Here is a 21,894-nt window from a genome sequence, read left to right on the forward strand (position 1 = left end):
GTACTGAAAAAAGAACAACAAACAAAGCCCAAAGTGAGTAGAAGAGAATAATAAAAATCAGAGCAGAAATAAACAAAATAGAGTCTAAAAAAAATCTAAAGATCAATGAAACCAAGAGCTGTTCCTTTGAAAAGATAAACAAGGTTGATAAACTCTTAAGTAGACTCATCAAGAAAAAAGGAGAAAGGCCTGGCTGGTGTGGCTCAGTGGTTGAGTGTTGACCTATAAACCAGAAGGTCAGGGTTGAATTTCTGGTTAGGGCACAGGCCTGGGTTGCAGGCTCCATCCCCAGTAGGGGGCATGCAGGAGGCAGCCAATCACGATGTTCTCTCATCACTGATGTTTCTATCTCTCTCCCTGTCCCTTCCTCTCTGAAATCAAAATTTAAAAAAAAAAAGAGAACACAAAGTCAGAAATGAAAGAGAAGTAACTGACACCATAGAAATTTATAAAAATAAATATTACAAACAAGTATATGCCATCAAATTGGACAATCTGGACAAAATGGATAAATTCCTAGAAACATACAGTCTTCCAAACTGTATCATGATAATCAGCGAATCTGAATAGACAGATTACAGCTAGTGAAATTGAAGCAGCAATCAAAAAATTTCCAACAAACAAAAGTCCTGGACTAGATGGCTTCACAGATGGATTTTACCAAACATTCAAAAAAGAACCAACACATTGCTTTATCAAACTACTAGAGGCCCAGTGCACAAAAATTCGTGCACGGGGGGGGGGGGGGGGAATGTCCCTCAGACCAGCCTGCACCCTTCCAATCTGGGACCCCTTGGGGGATGTCCAACTGCCGGTTTAAACTGGCAGTCGAACATTCCTCTCACAATTCAGGACTGCTGGCTCCCAACTGCTCGCCTGCCTGCCTGCCTGATTGCCCCTAACTGATTCTGCCTACCAGCCTGATCACCTCCTAACCACTCCTCTGCCAGCCTGATCGATGCCTAACTGCTCCCGTGCTGGCCAAATCACCCCCAACTGTCCTCCCCTGCCAGCCTAGTTGCTCCAACTGCCCTCCCCTACAGGCCTGATCTCCCTCCAACTGCCCTCCCCTGCTGGCCCGGTCGCCCCTAACTTCCCACCCCTGCCAGCCTAGTCACCTCTAACTACCCTCCCGTGCAGGCCTGGTCACCCCAACTGCCCTCCCCTGCTGACCTAGTCTCCCTCCAACTGCCCTCCCCTGCTGGCCTGGTCACCCCCAACTGCCCTCCTTTGCGGCCTGGTCACCCCTAACTGCCCACCCCTGCCAGCCTGGATAGCCCCACCTGCCCTCCCCTGCTGGTCTGGTCGCCCCTAACTGCCCTCCCCTGCTGGCCATCTTGTTGCGGCCATCTTTTGACCACATGGAGGCAGCCATCTCTGACCACAAGGGGGCAGCCAGATTGTGAGGGCGTGGCAGTTAATTAGCATATCCCCTCCTTATTGGCTGTGGGCACTGCCATCTTTGATGGCGGGGCAATCAGCATATTCCCTCCTTATTGGCTGTGGGTGCCACCATCTTTGTGATGGAGTGAGGGTCAATTAGCATATTCCTTCTTTATTAGAAAGGATTCCAGAAAAATTCAAGAGAAGGGCAGACCCACAAACTTAGTTTATAAGGCCAGCATTATCCTGATTCCAAATCCAGACAGAGACAATACAAAAAAAGAAAATTATAGGCCAATTCTCTGATGAACATAGATGCTAAAATCCTCTACAAAATATTAGCACACTATCCAGCAATAAATTAAAAATATCATACACCATGATCAAATGTGATTTATTCTGAGGATGCAAGGTTGGTACATTAGCTGCAAATCACTAAACGTGATATACCACATAAACAAAATGAAAGATAAAAATCACATGATCATATCAAGAGATAAAGAAAAAGCATTTTATAAAATCCAGCACCCATTTATGATAGAAACTCCCAGCAAAGTGTGAATAGAAGGAACAAACCTCAACATAATAAAGGCCATATATGACAAACACACAGACAACATCATATGCAATGGGAAAAACTAAAGTGTTTCCCTTAAGATCAGGAACAAGATAGGGATGTCTGCTTTCATCATTCTTATGCAACACTAGAGGCCTGGTGCACAACATTCATGCACTGGGGGTGGGGGTGTCCCTCAGACCGGTCTGCACCCTCTCACAGTCCTCTCACAGTCCGGGACCCCTTGCTCCTTACCACCCACCTGCAGTGGAGGCAGGAAAGGCTTCCACCACCACTGCTGAGCTCGCCAGCCATAAGCCCAGCATATGGCTAAGCAGCACTCCCCCTGTGGGAGCACACTGACCACCAGGGGGCAGCTCCTGCATTAAGCATCTGCCTCCTGGTGGTCAGTGCGTGTCATAGTGACCGGGCATTCTGCCGTTCGGTTGATTTGCATATTAGAATTTTATTATATAGGACTAGTGGCCCGGTGCACGAAATTTGTGCACATTAAAAGGGGATTAGAGGAAATATTTTAATATTGCTATTTGCCGTTTCTCTATAATAGCAGTGTGAGAGATGAAAGAAAATTAATAAAATGTATATGAAAATCTTCATCCTGTCAGAGTCTGGGGTGCACCATGGGACCCAGAGTCAAGTCCCCACACACCCACGTGTGCCTCAAAATTGCACGAGACCTAGACCCAGCCTCCCTACGCCCCCATTGGGTTAGATCCAGACCCAGCCGGTCCCACCCTTGTCAAACCCCGCCGGGTCGGGGGTGCAGCCTCAGGTCCCCTGGCCTGGCACCACGGTGGGGGGGCGGTGGCCCGAGGTCCCCCATCAAGCACCGCTGGGCGGGGGGCATGGCCTGAGGTCCCCAGGCCTGGCACTGGGGTGGGGGGCACGGCCTGAAGTCCCCCGGCCCAGCACCAGGGTGGGGTCGCACCTTGAGGTCCCCTGTCAAGTCCCGCTGGGTGGGGGGGGGGAGGCGCGGACTCAGGTCCCCTGGTCTGCTGCCGGGGCGGGGGGCATGGCCTGAGGTCCCCTGTCAAGCTCCACGAAGGGAGGGGGCATGCAGTCTCAGGTCCCTGCTGATTGCTCCTTAAGGCTCATTATGGGAACTTGGCCTCAGCTGTGGATGCAGCCATCTTTGTGGCAGAGTGACAGTCAATTTGCATATTCCCTCTTTATTATATAGGATAGTACTGGCAATCAAACAAGAAGGAATAGAAGACATCCAAATGGAAAAGGAGTAAAATTGTCATTATTTGCAAATGACATGATACTGTATATAGAGAAGCCTAAAGACCCTACCAAAAAAAAAAAAAAAAAATACTAGGCTGACACATGAATTCAGTAAACTAGCAGGATACAAAATAAATATTTAGAAATCAGTTGCATTTTTATGCACCAATTATAAACTAACAGAAAGGAAAACTAAGAAAAAAATTCCATTTACAATTGCATAATAAAACACACCTAGAAATAAATTTAATGAAGGGTGTTAAAAGACCTGTACTCAAAAAATTATAAAACACTGAAAAAAGCATCTAAATAAGATACAAATAAGTGAAAGCATATACCATGTTCATGGATCGGAAGAATTAACATCAGTAAAATGTCCATGTTGCCCTGGATGACTTGGCTTAGTGGACAAAGCGTCAGCCTGTGGACTGAAGAGTCCTGGGTTCGATTCCAGTCAAGGGCACCGACCTCAGTTGCAGGCTCCTCCCTGGTCCGGGCCCTGGTCGGGACGTGGGCAGGAGGCAACCAATTGATGTGTTTCACTCACATCAATATTTCTCTCCATCTTTCCATCTCTCTTCCACTCTCCCTAAAAATCAATGGAAAAATATCCTCAGGTGAGGACTGAGGGGGAAAAAAGTCCATGCTAACTAAAGCAATCTATAGATTCAACACAATTCTATCAAGATACCAATGGCATATTTCAAGAACTAAAACAAATATACAAAAATATTTACATGGAACCACAAAAGACCCTGAATAACAGTAATCTTGAAAAAGAAGAACAAAGTTGGAAAAATCATGCTACCTCACATCAAACTAAACCACAAAGCCCTAATCAAAACAGCATGGGACTGGCATAAAATATAGATCAATGGAACAGAATAGAGAGCCTAGAAATAAACCCACTCCTTATGGTTAATTAACATTTGATAAAGGAGACAAGAATGTAAAGTAGAATAAAGATGTATATTTAATAAATGGTGTTAAGAAAATTGGACGGGGGGCAAGGGTCGGCTGGAAGGGGTCAACGAGGGTGGGGGGAAGGGTATGTAATACTTTCAACAATAAAGATTTTTAAAAAAAGAAAGATGGACAAATAACATGCAAAAAATGTTAGACCACCTTCATACACCATACACAAGAATAAACTCAAAATGGATTAAGGACTTAAATGTAAGACTCAAAACTATAAAAATCCTAACAGAAAACATAGGCAGTAAAGTCTCAGACATTTTTCTTAGTAATATTTTTTTCTGATATATTTCCTTGGGCAAGGGAAACAAAATAAAAATGTAAAAAAAGAAACTATATCAAACTGAAATGTTTTTGTACAGCAAAAAAAGAAACCATCAACAAAGTGAAAAGGCAACTTAATGAGTGGGAGAACTTATACACCACCACCAAAAAAATGAACAATACAATTTTTTAAATGGGTAAAAGACTTGAATAGACCTTTCTCCAAAAAAGACATACAGATGGTCAACAGACACGTGAAAAGGTACTCAACATCTCTAATCATCAGAGAAATGCAAATTAAAATGACAAAGACATATCACCTCACACCTGTCAGAATGGCTATCATCAATAAATCATTAAACAACTGTTGGCAACAATGTGGAGAAAAGGGAACCTACATTCCCTGTTGGTGTGAATGCAGATCGGTATAGCCACAGTAGAAAACAGTGTGAAGTTTCCTCAAAGAGTTAAAAATGGAACTGCCTTAAGAGCCAGGGATTCCACTTCTGGGAATATATCCAAAGAAACCTGAAACACTAATTCAAAAGAGTATATGCACCTGTGTTCATTGTAGCGTTATTTACAACTAGTGTCCTGGTGCATGAATTCATGCACATTGAAAGGAAATTAACTAGAAGAAATATTTTAATATCATTATTCACCCTTTCTCTATAATAGAAGGGTCAACCAAATTCACGATCGACAATGACACGCATGCAATTGGCGCCACTCAGAGCTTTATATGTATCGCACATGCGCGAGTCAACTTAGCCTTTTATATATATAGATAGCTAAGACTTGGAAGCAGCCCATCAGTAGATGCGTGAAAAAAAAGCAGGGGACATTTATACAATGGAATACTACTCAGTCATAAAAAAGAAGGAAGTCTTACCTTTTGTGACAGCATGAGTGGACCTGAAGAGTATTATGCTAAGTGAAATAAGCCACTTAGAGAAAGACAAATACCATATGATTTCACTTATATGTGGAATCTAATGAACAAAATAAACTAGCAAACAAAATAGAAACAAACTCATAGATACAGAGAACACTCTGACAGCTGTCACATGGGGAGGCTGTTTGTGGTGGGGGCCCAGTCAAAAAGATGAAAAGATTAAGAAAAAAGAAAAACTCATAGACACAGACAATAATATGGTGATTACCAGAGGAAAAAGGGGGTTGGGGGGAGAGGAGATAGAAGATAAAAGGGGGATAAATGGTGATGGAAAGAGGCTTGATTTTGGGTGGGGAACACACTATACAATATACAGATGTATAGAATTGTACATCTGAAACCTACATAACATTATTAATTAATGTCATCCCAATAAATTCAGTAAAAATTTTTTAAAAAAAAAGGATTCAGCAATACCATGAAGAAGGTTTTCAGCAGAGCAATGTGATCAGAATAGTTTGGTGCACAGGCAAATGAAAAAAAGAGCCAGTACGTAAAGACTGGGCATCAGTATGAAAAAATAAACCCAGCCCTGGCCAGTGTGGCTCAGTTGGTTGGAGCATCATCCTGAAAAGTTGCCAGTTTGACTCCTGGTCAGGACACATACCTAGGTGGCAGATTTGGTCCCCGGTAGGGGCGACTACTGGTGGCAACTGATTGATATTTCTCTCATACATCAATGTCAATGTCTCTGTCTCTCTCTCTCTCTCTCTCTCTCTCTCTCTCTCTCTCTCTCTCCCCCCCTCTTCCCATATCTCTAGATCAACAAAACATATCTTCAGGTAAAAAGAAAGAAAAAAGATAAAAGAAAGATGGACAGACATAACAAACAAACCCAAAGTTGGCAAATTCAAATTTTATAAATATTTATACTAACAAACATGAAAAATTATGACTCCATTCCCCTTCACCCCAGTAATTGCCTTTATGTTGTGTTAGTTTAGTCTAAGCTGCCTTTTCAGAACTTTAAAGAAATACATTCAATAACAATAATTCTGACAGGCAAGATGATTTTTTAAATATTTTGTTCTGTTTTTTGATATTCAGAAGGGACTATATATTTTAAAATTTTAAGTAAAATAATCCTCTACCTAATTACCCAATTATAACTATTTATTGCTTACTTTTAATCAACATATTTCCCAAAAGTTATATAATACAAGACCTCAAGAACACTACATACATCAATATCTGCTTCTTTAAAAAGTACAGTTTAATATTCATAGAAATACATTTTAAAAACTCTTACCCATATTGCAAGTTTAGCCTTATTTCCATCCACTGAAATTGTTTTCACCTTAAAGTCAACACCTTGAAAAAAATAAAAATTTTGGTAAGAATCCCAGTAAAATATATTTTTAAAATAAATTACCTATAAAAAGTCACTTTATCAAATGCCCTAATTTACACCCAAAGTGCTTAGAGTTATGGACGTAAAGATAAAAGTGTCACTAAATTTCAGCACCTTATGATTTAGTTAGGATAAATGAAAACCAGATGCTTGAAGAATTCAAACATTCACCTACCTGTACTTCTTAAAAAAATAAAAATGTTATTGAAAAAATAAAATTCAATGTAAGGTGGGCATTAAATATGCACATTAATAGCCAAGAGTTGGAATATTCACAGTGCTAATGTAGAAAAGACTTATCTACGGCTGACTGTGGAGCCGGGCAATTTTCAGAGGCTCCCAAAGCATCCACACACTATATTAAGAGTACTGTTCATAGCTGACCAACCCCAAACTCGGATTCTGACTGTAAGCAACTTGAAGGACTGTAAAAATATAAAGAAGCCATTCACACTCCTTGTCTTGTAAATTCTTTCTTTGTTTTTATCCTATAAAACAGTATTAGTTTTATATAACCTTATCAATGATTACTTCCTACTGCACAATTTCCAAAAGAGAATTTACACACCAAAACATTTGTGCCCAACCCATTAAGAATCTTCATTCATGCAAGAGGGATGTTCAAAGTTCTGTAAAAATCTTCTATTGGTATTAATTTATGTAATAAGAAAAGCTTCATAAAAAGTCACATGAGATTTTACTACAGCAACCCAAAAAAAACCTCCTTTTCAGGAAAAGGAATTGTCACATGCCATCTGGTTTAAATGAACAGTATCCATATATCTTTAAATAGGACCAAAAATAATATGCTGTCTACCCAACCGGCCAGAGGGAAACCATTAGCTCAAGAGGCTTGGGAAAAAACTTACAAAAGATCTTACTTATTTGCTTGTCACAATTAATTCAGAAAGCCACAGCTAAGATGAATAGGACCCTCATATACTAAATGCTTAATAGAACACCTGTCATCAATAAAAAAAATATATAGTAGTAATTCTTGGATGATTTCCGGTAATTCACTACATATACAAATAAGGTACTAAAAATGCATTTCAAAATGTGTTCTATACCAGGTTTTTCTGTGTGTCAAAGATTAAGAAAAGAAAGTTTGGTGTTTTGGGCTAGAGTGATAAAGCAGTGGATAAAGTCATGCCTAGAATGATGTGCAACCATTAGTTAAAGGATAGTGCCAATTACATAGTCCAAGGAAAACCTTAGTTTCTTTGCAGTCAAAAACAACAACAACAAAAAACAAAGAAAAAAATCCCATGTTAAATAATGTGGTATTCACCAGGTTCTAGGTTAAAAAAAAAAAGAAAAAGAAATTACGCCACACCATCTACATAAAAAATATAAAATTACTTACATTTTATTCATATCACTTTAAAAAATAAAACAAAACCTAGGAAAATCCATGACAGAAAGGGTTCTGACTTGGTGCAGGTACTAAATGAAGGCCATTGGTAGACACTAGGGAGAGATAGCCTGTCATACATATTCTACAGTTAAATTCTCAAGGTTTTTCAGAGAGTCAAGAACTTTTGTTTTCCTCCTTAATATCCTGACAGAATGATCAGGGGAATGCTGGCCTTTCTGCTAACTACTGGTTAAAAGAAACTCATTGTTCCCAGAATGTTTGTTTTCCTCCTCCCCAATCTCCTTCCTATTTTATAATTTCCTGTTCTTGCACGTTTGTGGAAAGCCTAATTCCTTTCTCTATAATGTGTAATTTGCATGTTGATAATTATCTCCAAGATATTCTTCTAACATATTAGTTATGAAAGTTACAGAGAACACCTTTCAGGAAACTGCCCACTTAAATCCTACCATCAAAGTCAACAGACACTATTAGCCTGACAGAGCACCTCATCTGGATTCAGACCCAAGTCCCCCATTCATCTTCCCTTGTCTCCTCTGGTGATTCTCATGTGCTGACATTGAGCTCCTTAGCTCTCATATGTTTAAATTGTTTCTTCATCAAGGCTGTTTTCCAAGTAGCTGTTAATTAGTTTTCATTGGTGGCAGCGGTAGGAATCTTTTTGATAAATTTGACTTTGCCGACTTCTAACTAGATTTGATTAAACTGTCTTTCCAACCTCTTCAGGTGGATAACAAGGAGCTCATAATAGAAGCAGAATTTCTAGGGAAAAAACACTCCCGTGTTTCTCCTCTAGTACAATAATGAACATTTACAGATATGTGCGCTGTAAGAAGCAATTCTCGAACTCTCCAGGGACACCAGTGGGGTGTCCTACAATTCAATCCAGCTCTGATTCTACCTAACTGGAATTAGAGTCAGATCCTACAGAGCAAAGGCTCAGTTCCACAAGACTGCTATACTCATCATTTCAGATGCCAATCGCAAATCCAAGTTATCTGTGCTTCTGACCAATTGGCTATAAATCAGAGCGTCCCATGATCCCCTCTTCAATTTGATTAATTTGTGATAGTAGCTCACAGAACTCAGGAAAACTGTTTGCTTACTAGATTATCATCTATATATATAAAAGGCTAATATGCTAAGTGTCTGACCGTCCAACCGGTCACTATGACACGCACTGACCACCAGGGGGCAGATGCTCAACATAGGAGCTGCCGAGCTGCAGTGAGTTGGAAGCAGCGGTTCTCAGGTGACGCACCCCGAAACCAGAGAAGAGGGAGCCTGATTCCTCGCGGACCGCGATTCCACCTTCGGCCGTGGGTTATGTTGTTGCTGGGGCACTGTTGGCCCCAAATCTGGTTTACTCCACACTTGCATTTGTGTTCCACACCCTGTACAACAGCAACTTTGCAGAGTACCCTCTCGCACTCCAGGACCACTTGGGGGATGTTGAAGAGCCAGTTTCAGCCCAATCCCTGCAGGCCAGGCTGAAGGACCCCATCTGCCAGAGGGACCACATTCACTCCGCAGATGCCAGGGAGAGACTGTGGGAGGTTGGCTCCAGGGCGTTTCCGGCCCATCTCGCCCAGTCCTACCCCGCCGGCCACCTTCTAATTAATTTTCTTTCCATGTACACAAATCTGTGCACTGGGTCACTAATCCTATCTAATAAAAGAGAAACATGGTAATTAGCGTACGACCGCTGCCCTTCCCATTGGCTAATCAGGGTGATAAGCAAATTAACTGCCAGCCAAGATGGTGGCCGGCAGCCAGGCAGCTTAAAGCGAACATGAGGCTTGCTTGCTTCAGTGACGGAGGACTCCAACGTTCCCTGCCTGCAGCTGCAGGCCTCTGAGCTGCAACTCTAAGCAACTATGTTACAAATATAAAAGCTAAACAGGAGAACCAAGATGGCGGCATAGGTTAACGCCGGAGATTGCTGCCTTGAACAACCAAATCAAAACACACCTAAAAGACGGAACGGACATCATCCAGAACCACAGGAAGGCTGGCTGAGTGGAAATTCTACAACTAGGAGGAAAGAGAATATCATACCCAGACTCAGAGGAGGCACAGTGCTGAAGTGAAATACTCAGGTACGGAGTGCGCGCGGAGCGGGCTGGCGGTGGAGGGCGCGGTTGGTGCTTTCAATCGGGAGGGAGTCTCAGATTCTGAGCTCCAGATCCGGGCGAGTCTCTAGGGACCATACTCAAACGGGAGAAGCGGGACTGTCTGGCTTCAGTCGGAACTCGAAGGCAGCTTTCTCTCCGAGGTTTGCAGCGGTTGCTGGGACTCTGTGAGGCAGAGCCACTAGGGACAGAACTGAGAGCCGCCATAACTGCTCTCCGGCCCACCCTGTTGATCCCGAGCCTGAGCGACCCACCCGCCCCGCCCAAGCCCTGCGCAGAGCCATTTCCCAGATAGCCTCAGGCAAAGGCTAGATTAGCACCTCCCTAGAGGACAGAAGTTTTCTCACTGCAGACAGCTGATTCTCACAGCCAGCTGGCCTGGAGGTCAAATCCCCCTAGTATTAACTACAACAATCAAGGCTTACCTACAGGAGGACTGCACACAAAGACCACTAGGGGGTGCACCAAGAAAGCATAAAAAATGTGGAGACAAAGAAACAGGACAAAACTGTCAATGGAGGATATTCAGTTCAGAACCACACTTTTAAGGTCTCTCAAGAACTGTCTAGAAGCCGCTGATAAACTTAATGAGATCCTCAACAAATCTAATGAGACCCTCAATGTTATGATAAAGAACCAACTAGAAATTAAACATACACGGACTAAAATAACGAATATTATACAGACTCCCAACAGCAGACCAGAGGACCGCAAGAATCAAGGCAAAGATTTGAAATGCGAAGAAGCTAAAAACACCCAACCGGAAAAGCAAAATGAAAAAAGAATCCGAAAATACGAAGATAGGGTAAGGAGCCTCTGGGACAGCTTCAAGCGTACCAACATCAGAATTATAGGGGTGCCAAAAGATGAGAGAGACCAAGATATTGAAAACCTATTTGAAGAAATAATGACAGAAAACTTCCCCCACCTGGTGAAAGAAATAGACTTACAAGTCCAGGAAGCACGGAGAACCCCAAACAAAAGGAATCCAAAGAGGACCACACCAGGACACATCATAATTAAAATGCCAAGAGCAAAAGACAAAGAGAGAATCTTAAGAGCAGCAAGAGAAAGAAACTCAGTTACCTACAAGGGAGTACCCATACAACTGTCAGCTGATTTCTCAACAGAAACTTTGCAGGCCAGAAGGGAGTGGCAAGACGTATTCAAAGTGATGAATACCAAGAACCTACAACCAAGATTATTTTATCCAGCAAAGCTATCATTCAGAACTGAAGGTCAGATAAAGAGCTTCACAGATAAGGAAAAGCTAAAGGAGTTCATCACCACCAAACCAGTATTATATGAAATGCTGAAAGGTATCCTTTAAGAAGAGGAAGAAGAAGAAAAAGGTAAAGATACAAATTATGAACAACAAACATGCATCTATCAACAAGTGAATCTAAGAATCAAGTGAATAAATAATCTGGTGATCATAACAGAATCAGGGACATAGAAAGGGAATGGACTGACTATTCTTGGGCGGGGAAAGGGGTGTGGGAGATGCGGGAAGAGACTGGACAAAAATCGTGCACCTATGGATGAGGACAGTGGGTAGGGAGTGAGGGCGGATGGTGGGGCGGGAACTGGGAGGAGGGGAGTTATGGGGGGAAAAAAGAGGAACAAATGTAATAATCTGAACAATAAAGATTTAATTAAGAAAAAAAAAAAGAAACTTCACGAAGACACCTCGTCATGCTGTGTGTCCACGTGTCCCTGCCACACTTTCAGTGCTGTTCAAAAGTAAGAAAAAATAAAGATATATTCTTTATCTTGCATGAAAAAAAAAAAAAAACTAAACAAAACCCCAGAAACCTGCTTTAGTCCCCTGGGCTTCAGCCAGCAGGATCGCAACATTGTTTCAAATACATAAGGTAAACAAAGGCCAGAAACCTGCTTTCAGCAGCGGAGGCCTAAGAGCTGGAGCCAAGCCTCAAAGCTAAAGCTGGCCCAGAATAAAAAAAAAAGAAAAAAAGGAGCAGTTGGGAGCTTCAGTCACCCGCCAGCCTGAAAACGGCCCTCAGCCCCTCACCCAAACTGGCCAGGCACCCCAGTGGAGACCCCCACCCTGAAGGGTGTGTAACCAGCTGCAAACAGCCATCATCCCCTCACCCAGGCTGGCCAGGCACCCCAGTTGGGACCCCCACCCTGATCCAGGACACCCTTCAGGGCAAACCAGCCAGCCCCCACCCATGCACCAGGCCTCTATCCTATATAGTAAAAGGGTAATATGCCTCCCAGCACCAGGATCAGCGGAGCCGAGGCCTCCTGGCAGTGGGATCAGTGTGACAGGGGGCAGCGCCCAAACCCCTGATCACCCTGCGGTTCTGTGTGTGACAGGGGGCGGGGCCACAACCTCCCTATCCGCCCTGCTCTGTTCGGGACAGGGGAAGGCGCCAAACCCGCGGATCAGCCCTGCTCTGTGCCTGATAGGGGGGAGTTCCCCAACCCCCTGATCGCCCTGTGGCTCTGTGTGTGACAGGGTGTGGCGCCCCAACCCCCTGATCGGCCCTGCTCTGTGTGTGACGGGGTAGAGCCATAACCTCCCCATCGGCCCTGCCCTGAGTGTGAGAATGGAGGCGCCCCAACCCCCTGATCGGCCTGCTCTGTGGGTGATAGAGGGCGGCACCCCAACCCCCACCCCACGGGCCCTGCTCTGTGTGTGATGGGGTAGAGCCATAACCTCCCCATTGGCCCTGACCTGAGTGTGACAGTGGCAGCGTCCCAACCCCCTGAGCGGCCCTGCTCTGTGGGTGACAGGGGGCGGTGCCCCAACTCCCCTATCGGCCCTACTCTGTGAGTGACAGGGGGGAGCTCCTCAACCCCCTGATCGGCCCTGCTCTGTGCGTGACAGGGGGCAGCGCCCCAACCCCCTGATTGGCCCTGCTCTGTGCATGACAGGGGGTGGCGCCGCAACCTCCCCATCGATCCTGCCTTGAGTGTGACAGGGGGCGGTGCCCAACCCCCAAAATGGCCCTACCCTGAGCGTGACTGAGAGTGGCATCACAACCTCCCAATCCGCCCTGCTCTGCGCATGACAGGGGGCGGCGCCCCAACTCCCCAATCAGTCCTGCTCTGAGCCCGACCAGGGGCTGCACCTAGGGATTAGGCCTGCCCTCTGCAACCCGGGAGCAGGCCTAAGCCAGCAGGTCGTTATCTCACAAGGGGTCCCAGACTACGAGAGGGCACAGGCCGGGCTGAGGGACCCCCTCTTCCCCCGCCCCCCCCCCCCCGAGTGCACAAATATTTGTGCACTGGGCCTCAAGTTTTATTATAAAAGGATACAACCCAGGAACAGCAAAATGGAAGAGATGCATAGGAAAAGGCATGGTGGGAAGGGGCAAAGGGCTTCCATGCCATGCCCTCCTCCAAGCTCACCATCCTCCCAGCCCCTCCAAATGTTCACTAACATGGAAGCTTGCCCTGTCAGCTCACCACTTCTACAAGAGTACTGGAAATTCTAGCCAGACCATTAAGAAAGAAAAAGGAAATAAAAGACATTCAAATTGGAAAGGAAAAAGTAAAATTATCTTTGTTCACAGACAACATACTCATAATACGTAGAAAATTGTAATGATTCTATTCCACATGTACACAAAAAAGGAACTAATAAATGAATACAGCAAAGTTGTAGAATACAAAATCAACACACAAAAATCAGCTGCATAGCCCTAGCTCAGGGGTGGGCAAACTTTTTGACTCGAGGGCCACAATGGGTTCTTAAACTGGACCGGAGGGCCGGAACAAAAGCATGGATGGAGTGTTTGTGTGAACTAATATAAATGCAAAGTAAACATCATTACATAAAAGGGTACGGTCTTTTTTTTTTTTAGTTTTATTCATTTCAAACGGGCCGGATCCGGCCCGTGGGCCGTAGTTTGCCCAAGGCTGCCCTAGCTGGTTTGGCTCAGTGAGTAAAGCGTCAGCCTGTGGACTGAAGGGTCCCGGGTTCAATTCCGGCCAAGGACACATGCCTGGGTTGTGGGCTCGATCCCCAGTGTGGGGCATGCAGGAGGCAGCCAATCAATGGTTCTCTCTCATCATTGATGTTTCTGTCTCTCTCCCCCTCTCCCTTCCTCTCTGAAATCTTTAAACTATATATAGTTTTTTTTAAATCAGCTGCATTTCCATATACTAGCAATGAGCAATCCAAAAAGAATATTTTTTTAATTCCATTTACAATAACATCAAAGAGAATAAAATATTTAGGAATTAATTTAACCAAGGAGGTTAAATTACACATGCACACCTACAAACACTGCTGAAAGAAATTAAAGAAGACATGAGATATAAATAAGTGGAAAGACATGTTGTGTTCATGATTGAAAGACTTAACATTGTTAAGATGACAACACTACCCAAAGCAATTTACAGATTCAATACAAGCTCTATAAAAATTCCCAAAGCTTTGCCCTGGCCAGTGTGGCTCAGTTGGTTGGGCATCACCCAGTACATCAAAAGGGCACTGGTTTGATTCCCAGTCTGGGCACATGCCCAGGTTGCAGGCTCTATCCCTAGTTGGGGTATATGTGGGAGGCAGGGAGTCGATGTTTTTCTCTCTCCCTCTCCCTTCCTCTCTCTCTAAAATAAATCTTTAAAAAAAAATTCTAAAGCTTCTTTGCAGAAATGTTTATGAAGAGGATTTTAGACTCTACCTAAGGATGGGGGCTGGTTTCCAGGGGACCCAACCTTGTGATTAGAAGACTGGAACATTCAGACCTACCCCTGACCTCTGGGGAGGAAGATAAGGGCTGGAGGTTAAATCACTCACTAATTGTCAATGATTTAAACAATGTTGCCTATGTAATAAAGCCTCCATAAAAACCCAAAAGGTGGGAAGTTCAAAGAGCTTCGGCGGGGGGGGGGCGGGGGGGGCCTGACCAGTTTGGCTCAGTGGATAGAGTGTCGGCCTACAGACTCAGGTTCGATTCCGGTCAAGGGCATGTACCTTGGATGCGGGCACATCCCCAGTAGGGGGTGTGCAGGAGGCAGCTGATCGATGTTTCTCTCTCATCGAAGTATCTAACTCTCTATCCCTTTCCCTTCCTCTCTGTAAAAAATCAATAAAGTATATTAAAAAAAAAAAAAAAGAGCTTCCAGGTTGGTGAACACATAGATTTGGGAAGAGTGGTGCATGGAAGCTCTGTAACCCCTTCCCACACATCTTTCCCTATGCATCTCTTCCATCTGCCTTTTCCTTGTATAATGAACCAGTGATCTAATAAGTAAAATGTTTCTCTGACCTGCTCTAGCAATTTAATTGAACCTGAGGAGGGACTCCAGGGAAACTCTGATTTAAAGCCAATCAGTCATAAGTACAGGTGACAACTTGAACTTGTGACTGACACCTTAAGACCAAGGAGGGGGTTGTAGGAACACCCCATGTATAGCGGGTCAGTCAGAAGCATAGGTGACAACCTGGGATTTCCACTGGCATCTGAAGTGGTGGCGAGGAGGGAGTGGGCATATGAAGTGGGAATAGGGGAAGTGAGCAGTCCCATAGGGCTGAACCCTTAATCTGTGGGATCTGACGCTATCTCAGTTACATAATAGCAATAATCTTCTTCTATATATAAAAGGCTAATATGCAAAGTGTCCTTGGGTCAGGACTCGTGTGGAAGACAATCAATTGATGTATCTCTCTCACATCGATGTCTCTTTCCTCTCTCTCTCTCACCCGTCACCCCTTCCCTTCCTTCTACTCTCTCTAAAAAAATCAATGGAAAAATATCTTTGGGATTAAAAAATAACAATTAAAAATAAACAGACACACAATAAATGAAAACAAATGAAGCCAGTTCAGAGAAACCATTTTCTCTAACAACAATGCTAGGATCATCCTTACTACATTCTATTCATTAGATCATGAAATTTTAGAGCTGAAAGAAAAATGTACTCTCTCTCACCAAAACTTCTCCATTTACAGATGAAGGCAATGAAGTTAAATGCCTTGCTCAAGATCACAACTATTTCAAGTCAGAGCCCAGACTACTATCTTGCTCTAACACAGCTCTTTCAACTATGACAAGCTATTTCTTGATATCATTATATTGTCATCTACCCCCTAAACATATGATACCAAAATATTTAGCTCTATCTTTTCATATATTCTAAGAAGCTCATGCGACAAGTCACTCTCAGACAATCTAAATTTCATTTTAAAAAGGCATTCAGGTATCACTGTTCCTAACAATCTTTAATAACTAATATTGGTAAGTATGTTGAGTTCAGAATTCATGCCAGATACTGTAGTAATGCTAAAAATACCAAATTACTGTAAGGTGACACTGTTAGGTCTATGATGATAGAGACCAACTTTGTATTATTCATCATTATAACCCCACCTCTTAGGATAGTGCCTGGCATACAATAAATATTCTAATAATTGACTGCTGCTGAATAAAAGACCATCTACAGTACAGGAATGAAACTGTGTTTGCAGATAAGCATATTATACACAATGTTAATAAAGTGTCATGAGACAATAGATTAGAAAGTTATTTTTACTTGGTGAGAGCTACAAAGGCTTCAGAAATTTAATGACATCAAAGTTAAGCTTTGGAAGACAAATAAGATTTCAACAGACATAGAAGTAATGGGGTAGAGGAAGAAGGGTAGGGTGAGTTAAATTAAACAGCCTGAAGGCAAGATATTTGGCATTTCTACTGAATTTTTAAACACAGGCTTACCTATTGTTGCTGCAAGTTCTGGATCAAAAGTATCATCTGTGAACCTCAAGAGCAGGCTAAAAGAGATGTTAAAAAGACAGATTAAAAATTTGACTTTTCTTTCTAATCATTTGATAAATGTGCTCATGGTTGTTATATTTAGTCACAAATAGATGCATATGAGAATAGCTGATGTAGGTCTGCTCCCAAAATATTACCTCAGTGCAGGTATACACAGGTGAATTAAATTATTGGAAAGGTAATTAAAGAATCCCCATGCTTTCAAAGAATACAAAGTAGTTCGTATTAGAAAACATTCCCATGCTTCCTTATATAATTCCCCAAGTGTGAAAAGGTTTGTTGTAACTTTCCTGGTATAAACTTCTGAGAAAATGATATAACAACATATGATGCTTTAACTGACATGGACAAAAGGGAGAAAAATAAGTCTCTCTAAATACAACAAATTAATTTTTTAAAAAATACGATGTGTAATCCACTCTGAATTTAAATAAAAACAGAAAGGTGTGAATGTCTAGCATTTTGTAATACATAGTATGACTACTACCTAAGTGGGATAAAAGGATATACTAGTAAAAAGTGAGGGCATATGTCCAGAGTACATATATTCTGGCAAATGATATGCAGGGTATGTGAAATCAAGTAGGCAATAGGGAGCTACTGAAGAGTTTTTTAAAAAGGAAAGGCAAAAACTGCTCTACATCTTGAAAAGTTATGCCAGAAAAAAAAAAGGTAGAAAAATCAACAGAAGACAACTGCCATGGTTATGGTAAGAGATTAATGAAGAACTAAGCTAGGAAATGGTAAAGAAACTAAAAAGGAAGGGGTGAAATGAAAGCAAAAAATACCAGTGTAGAAGAATATTCTAAGATTTTACATCGCCTAAGATTATTTTATTTAATACTAGAGGCCCAGTGCACAGATTCGTGCACTGGTGGGGGGTCCCTTAGCCTGGCCTGCGCCCTCTCGCAGCCTGGGACCTCGGGGGATGTCTACCTAAGCCGGCAGTAAGACTCTCACAGTCTGGGGCTCTCGCAGTCCCGGACCCCTTGCTCCTTACCACCCGCCTGCAGCAGAGGCAGGAGAGGCTCCCGCCACTGCGGCTGCACTCACCAGCCATGAGCCTAGCTTCTGGCTGAGCAGCACTTCCCCTGTGGGAGCGCACTGCCACCAGGGGACAGCTCCTGCATGTCATAGCGACCAGTCATTCCACCATTTGGTCTATTTGCATATTAGGGTTTTATTATATAGGATGAGGCAGAAGGGTCAGTTATTAGAAGCTCTTCAAAAATAAAGCCTAAGCTTTTGTTAAAGCCCTAGATTTATAGTTAATCAATCTTCCCTCACATTACCTCCTAAAGTAGGACAAGACTGTTCTATTGACCTGCTTGCATTAATAAAATCAAGGCAGCAGATATCAGATGTCTTGAGTTGTACAAAAATATTTCTATAGGCTGCAATTACTGCTGTTAGAGATTTTTTTCTTTTTTTTTTTGGTCCACAGAGTATATTGCAAAACACAGTGGCCTCCTGAGAATTCCTAAGCCCAGTAACATTGATTGTATTTGAAGGATTAACTGTCCTTTTCTTAATTTTGCTTTCTTGTGTTTACCATAAAAATCAGCACCTAAAAAGCAAAGAAGAGTCAAATTGTAGATTTTTCTACTTAACATTGAGCCCACTTGACTATAACTAATTTTACTTACTTTCAACATGACTTAGGTGAGAGCAGTAATTAAGAATCTTAAAATAGTTACAAAAATTTTCTTCTCTCTGCAACATTAAACTTTAATAAAAGTGAAAATGTCATTAAAAATTTCAGTTATCCATAATTTAAGATTAAAAAAGGCATGTATCTATACTTGGTCACCACAGAAAATATTACAAAAACATAGGTTAACATAACCTTTTAGAGCAGCAGCAGTAATAATAATGACAATACCTGAATAATATAAATAACAATGCACTGGCTATTATTTACTGAACATAGACAATGTGCCAGACAAGGAGCTAGGGGTTGTTCTTACGTTAATTGCTAATTCTTACAATATCCCTTGTCTTCAATGATATTTTGTCAGGAAAGGCAAGGAATTAGTATGGTGCAAAGTAATAAATTTCAAAACAGGTTCTTAATATAAATCAGCAGATCTTAGCCAGGGATACACTGGTAGCTCAAAATGCATCCAAAATTCTATGCATGCATTCTTGTAGGCAGAGAGTCCATGTCTCTATTGGATTCTGAAAGGAATCCACAACTTGAAAATGATTAAGAACCAGTGCTTTGAAAAAGAAGAAGCAAAACACTCCCCATGCAGAGCTAAAGATGGAAGGAGTAACTACCACCACTCCACTAAGAGATCAAATTTATAATAAACTAGAGGCCCAGTGCACGAAATTCGTGCAAGAGTAGGCCTTCCTTCCCCCGGCTGCTGGCACCAGCTTCCCTCCGGCCACAGGCAGGCACCCAGGACCCAGGCTTCCCTGGCAGCCCCAGCTTCGTCTGGAAGGTTATCTGGAAGGACATCTGGAAGGTTGTCCGGAGGGACATCTGGAAGGATGTCTGGTCTAATTAGCATATTACCCTTTTATTATTATAGTGAGATTATAAATAATCTGCATTTCTCAACTTACAAGTTAAATCAGCCAAAAAGAATGGGGATACAAGGGACATAGGAGAGGCAGCAACTTGGATAATAGATCTCTAGAATCCATTCTAGTCTCTGAAACACTTTTCAATGTCTTTATTTCACCCTGGCTAGCCCTAGATCAAAGAATCTTATACATTTAACATTAAATAGGGTTTGAGAGATTTCTATTCCAACTTCATTTTTCAAATGAAGAAAGTCTAAAGTGTTCAAGTATCACACATGAGGTCACACCAAGTGGCAGCACTAGTTTCTTAATCCTAATCTCCTGGTTGCTAACAGACATGTTTATTACACTGCAAGAGTCTGAAATAAACTGAAAATTTAACCCACTAATTTGAATTAGTTAAGATATCCTTTGTTGTGCAATGATTTCTCAACAACACAAGTGATATCTCATTTCCACTAACTCTAAATCTCTAAAGAAATATAAATGAACTACTGATTAGAAGAAGCCTTTAAGATTATACCCATGACATATGTTTTGTACTAACTCACCTTAAAAAGCACAGGCTCCCATTTTAGTAGAGTTATTTATTCTCATCTTATCCAGAAAGATAAGTGTTGTTTTCCATTACACATTACATATACAATAATGTATATCTAGCTAGAAAAAATAAGCCAGCTTTCTTCCTAAATGCAATTCTCCCTTGAAAGAGACAGTTAAAAGTGTTAAAACTTTGTAGTGAGCAATTGATAACTCACCATGAAGTACTGAGAAAAATTTTGGGAGCAGATTAGATCCAAATAAGTTTGTATGAGAGAAGGGAACTAAAGAAGCCAATAATTACACTTAACAAATTTTACTCTAGAGAGGAAGAACCACAATTAGGTAAATACTGTACTTCCAGTTAACCTTCCAGAAAATTATAACACAGCTTAACTAGTCATCTATCTAACACATTTAGAAGAAGTGCCAACCAACCATGTATTAGGTCAGATCACATGAAATGACATTCAACTATTAATGACTTCAAAATCAGCAATTTCAGAGGCCTTAACTTAAATGAGAGTCAGATCTCAAAAAAAAAAGAAAGGTTACAAGGCTATGGAATTCCTATTAAGACAATATTCAATATGTTAACTAACTTTTTAAAGTGCAAACATAATAGATGGTGATCATAAAATTATTTTATTCAGCCCTAAACACACACACACACACACACACACACACACACACACACACACCATACTTTTTGGGTAGCCCATAGTGTTTCAGTAATTTATTCCTTATGTGCAAGTCCCTTAGTCCAATATATACAGAGTACATTAAATGAGGAAAACTATGAAAATGTGTTGTCATGTTTTAAAAACATATAAAATTTCAGAATGTACTACAGAATAAGATGTCAAACTTAGGTATCTAAAAAAGTAAGACTTTATGAAGTAACTTCAAAGATAAGTTTACCAGGAGGTATTGCTAAACTGTGAAATTGCTTACAACTCCTGAAGTTTGAATATTGTTCAAAGATCAAGGCACCCCAGAATATAACCTACTCACAATCAAATGGCAAGAAGAACTTCACGGGGAGAACTTTGTTCTAAGACCTGGATGAAATCACTTCCCTCTTGTAATACCCACCCAGCTCCACATCTTACTTTATACTCAACTCTAACAACTGTCAATGTTATTTCCCCAAGAAAGTGTCAAGGAAGAAAAGGCACACACTAACTTGTTCTTCTACCTCTATATGATGCGGCAGAATGAGAACTAACGATTACCCTTTATTTTCAATGGTGGCCTACACCTTAGGCTCTCTCATCTTAGACCAACGGGATTGACTCAAGTAGTCAGAAGACCAAAGAGTTCTTTCACAGCTCACTCATTTTACACATACTCACACACACACACACACACACACACACGCAATGGGGTGCACCAAAATAGGCCAAGAGTATGACCTAAGGTGCCACGAAACTTCCTGCGAAGAACATTACATATTTAGACAAAGGCCAGAGAAATCCCAAAGTGATCACATTACAATGCTTAACTCGCGGGGTGACAGGTCCCCTGAACTCGAGGGGCCTAGACAAGGGCTCGCGCTCGGCAGGACTCGGGCCTAAACTCGGCCGGACTCGGGCCCAAACCTGCCCGCCACGCCCTGCGCTCCTCGCCAGCAACCCGGCCGGCCCTGGGAACTGTTTTCGTGGTGAGCCAGACGGGAAAGCCGTCCACGGGACTCGGGCCTGGCGGAGGCCCTGAGCCAGGGCGGCGCGGGGCGCGGGGCCTCCGGACCGCGAGCTTCGGAGAGAGCCCGCAGGGCGCGAGCGGAGCGGCCGCCGCCGGTTACCGTTCCCGTCGCCGAGAGACAGCGGCC

The 21,894-nt window shown here is 42.4% G+C and overlaps 1 protein-coding gene across 3 annotated transcripts in view; it reads right to left on the reverse strand.

Annotated features, from left to right (window-relative positions):
• RAB18 (RAB18, member RAS oncogene family) overlaps positions 1–21,894 on the reverse strand; it is a 160,744-nt gene that overhangs the window by 17,428 nt on the left and 121,422 nt on the right. For all 3 annotated transcript variants that reach the window (XM_081087513.1, XM_081087512.1, XM_081087514.1), the window contains 2 exons: positions 16,932–16,987; positions 6,631–6,692 (listed from right to left, as the gene is read on the reverse strand). In XM_081087513.1, coding sequence (XP_080943639.1) covers positions 6,631–6,692; positions 16,932–16,987 — 118 coding nt within the window. The remainder of the gene's footprint in view (positions 1–6,630; positions 6,693–16,931; positions 16,988–21,894) is intronic.

The sequence above is a fragment of the Myotis nattereri genome (assembly GCF_964212035.1).
Source record: "Myotis nattereri genome assembly, chromosome: 1".
In the NCBI taxonomy this organism is placed as follows: Eukaryota; Metazoa; Chordata; class Mammalia; order Chiroptera; family Vespertilionidae; genus Myotis; species Myotis nattereri.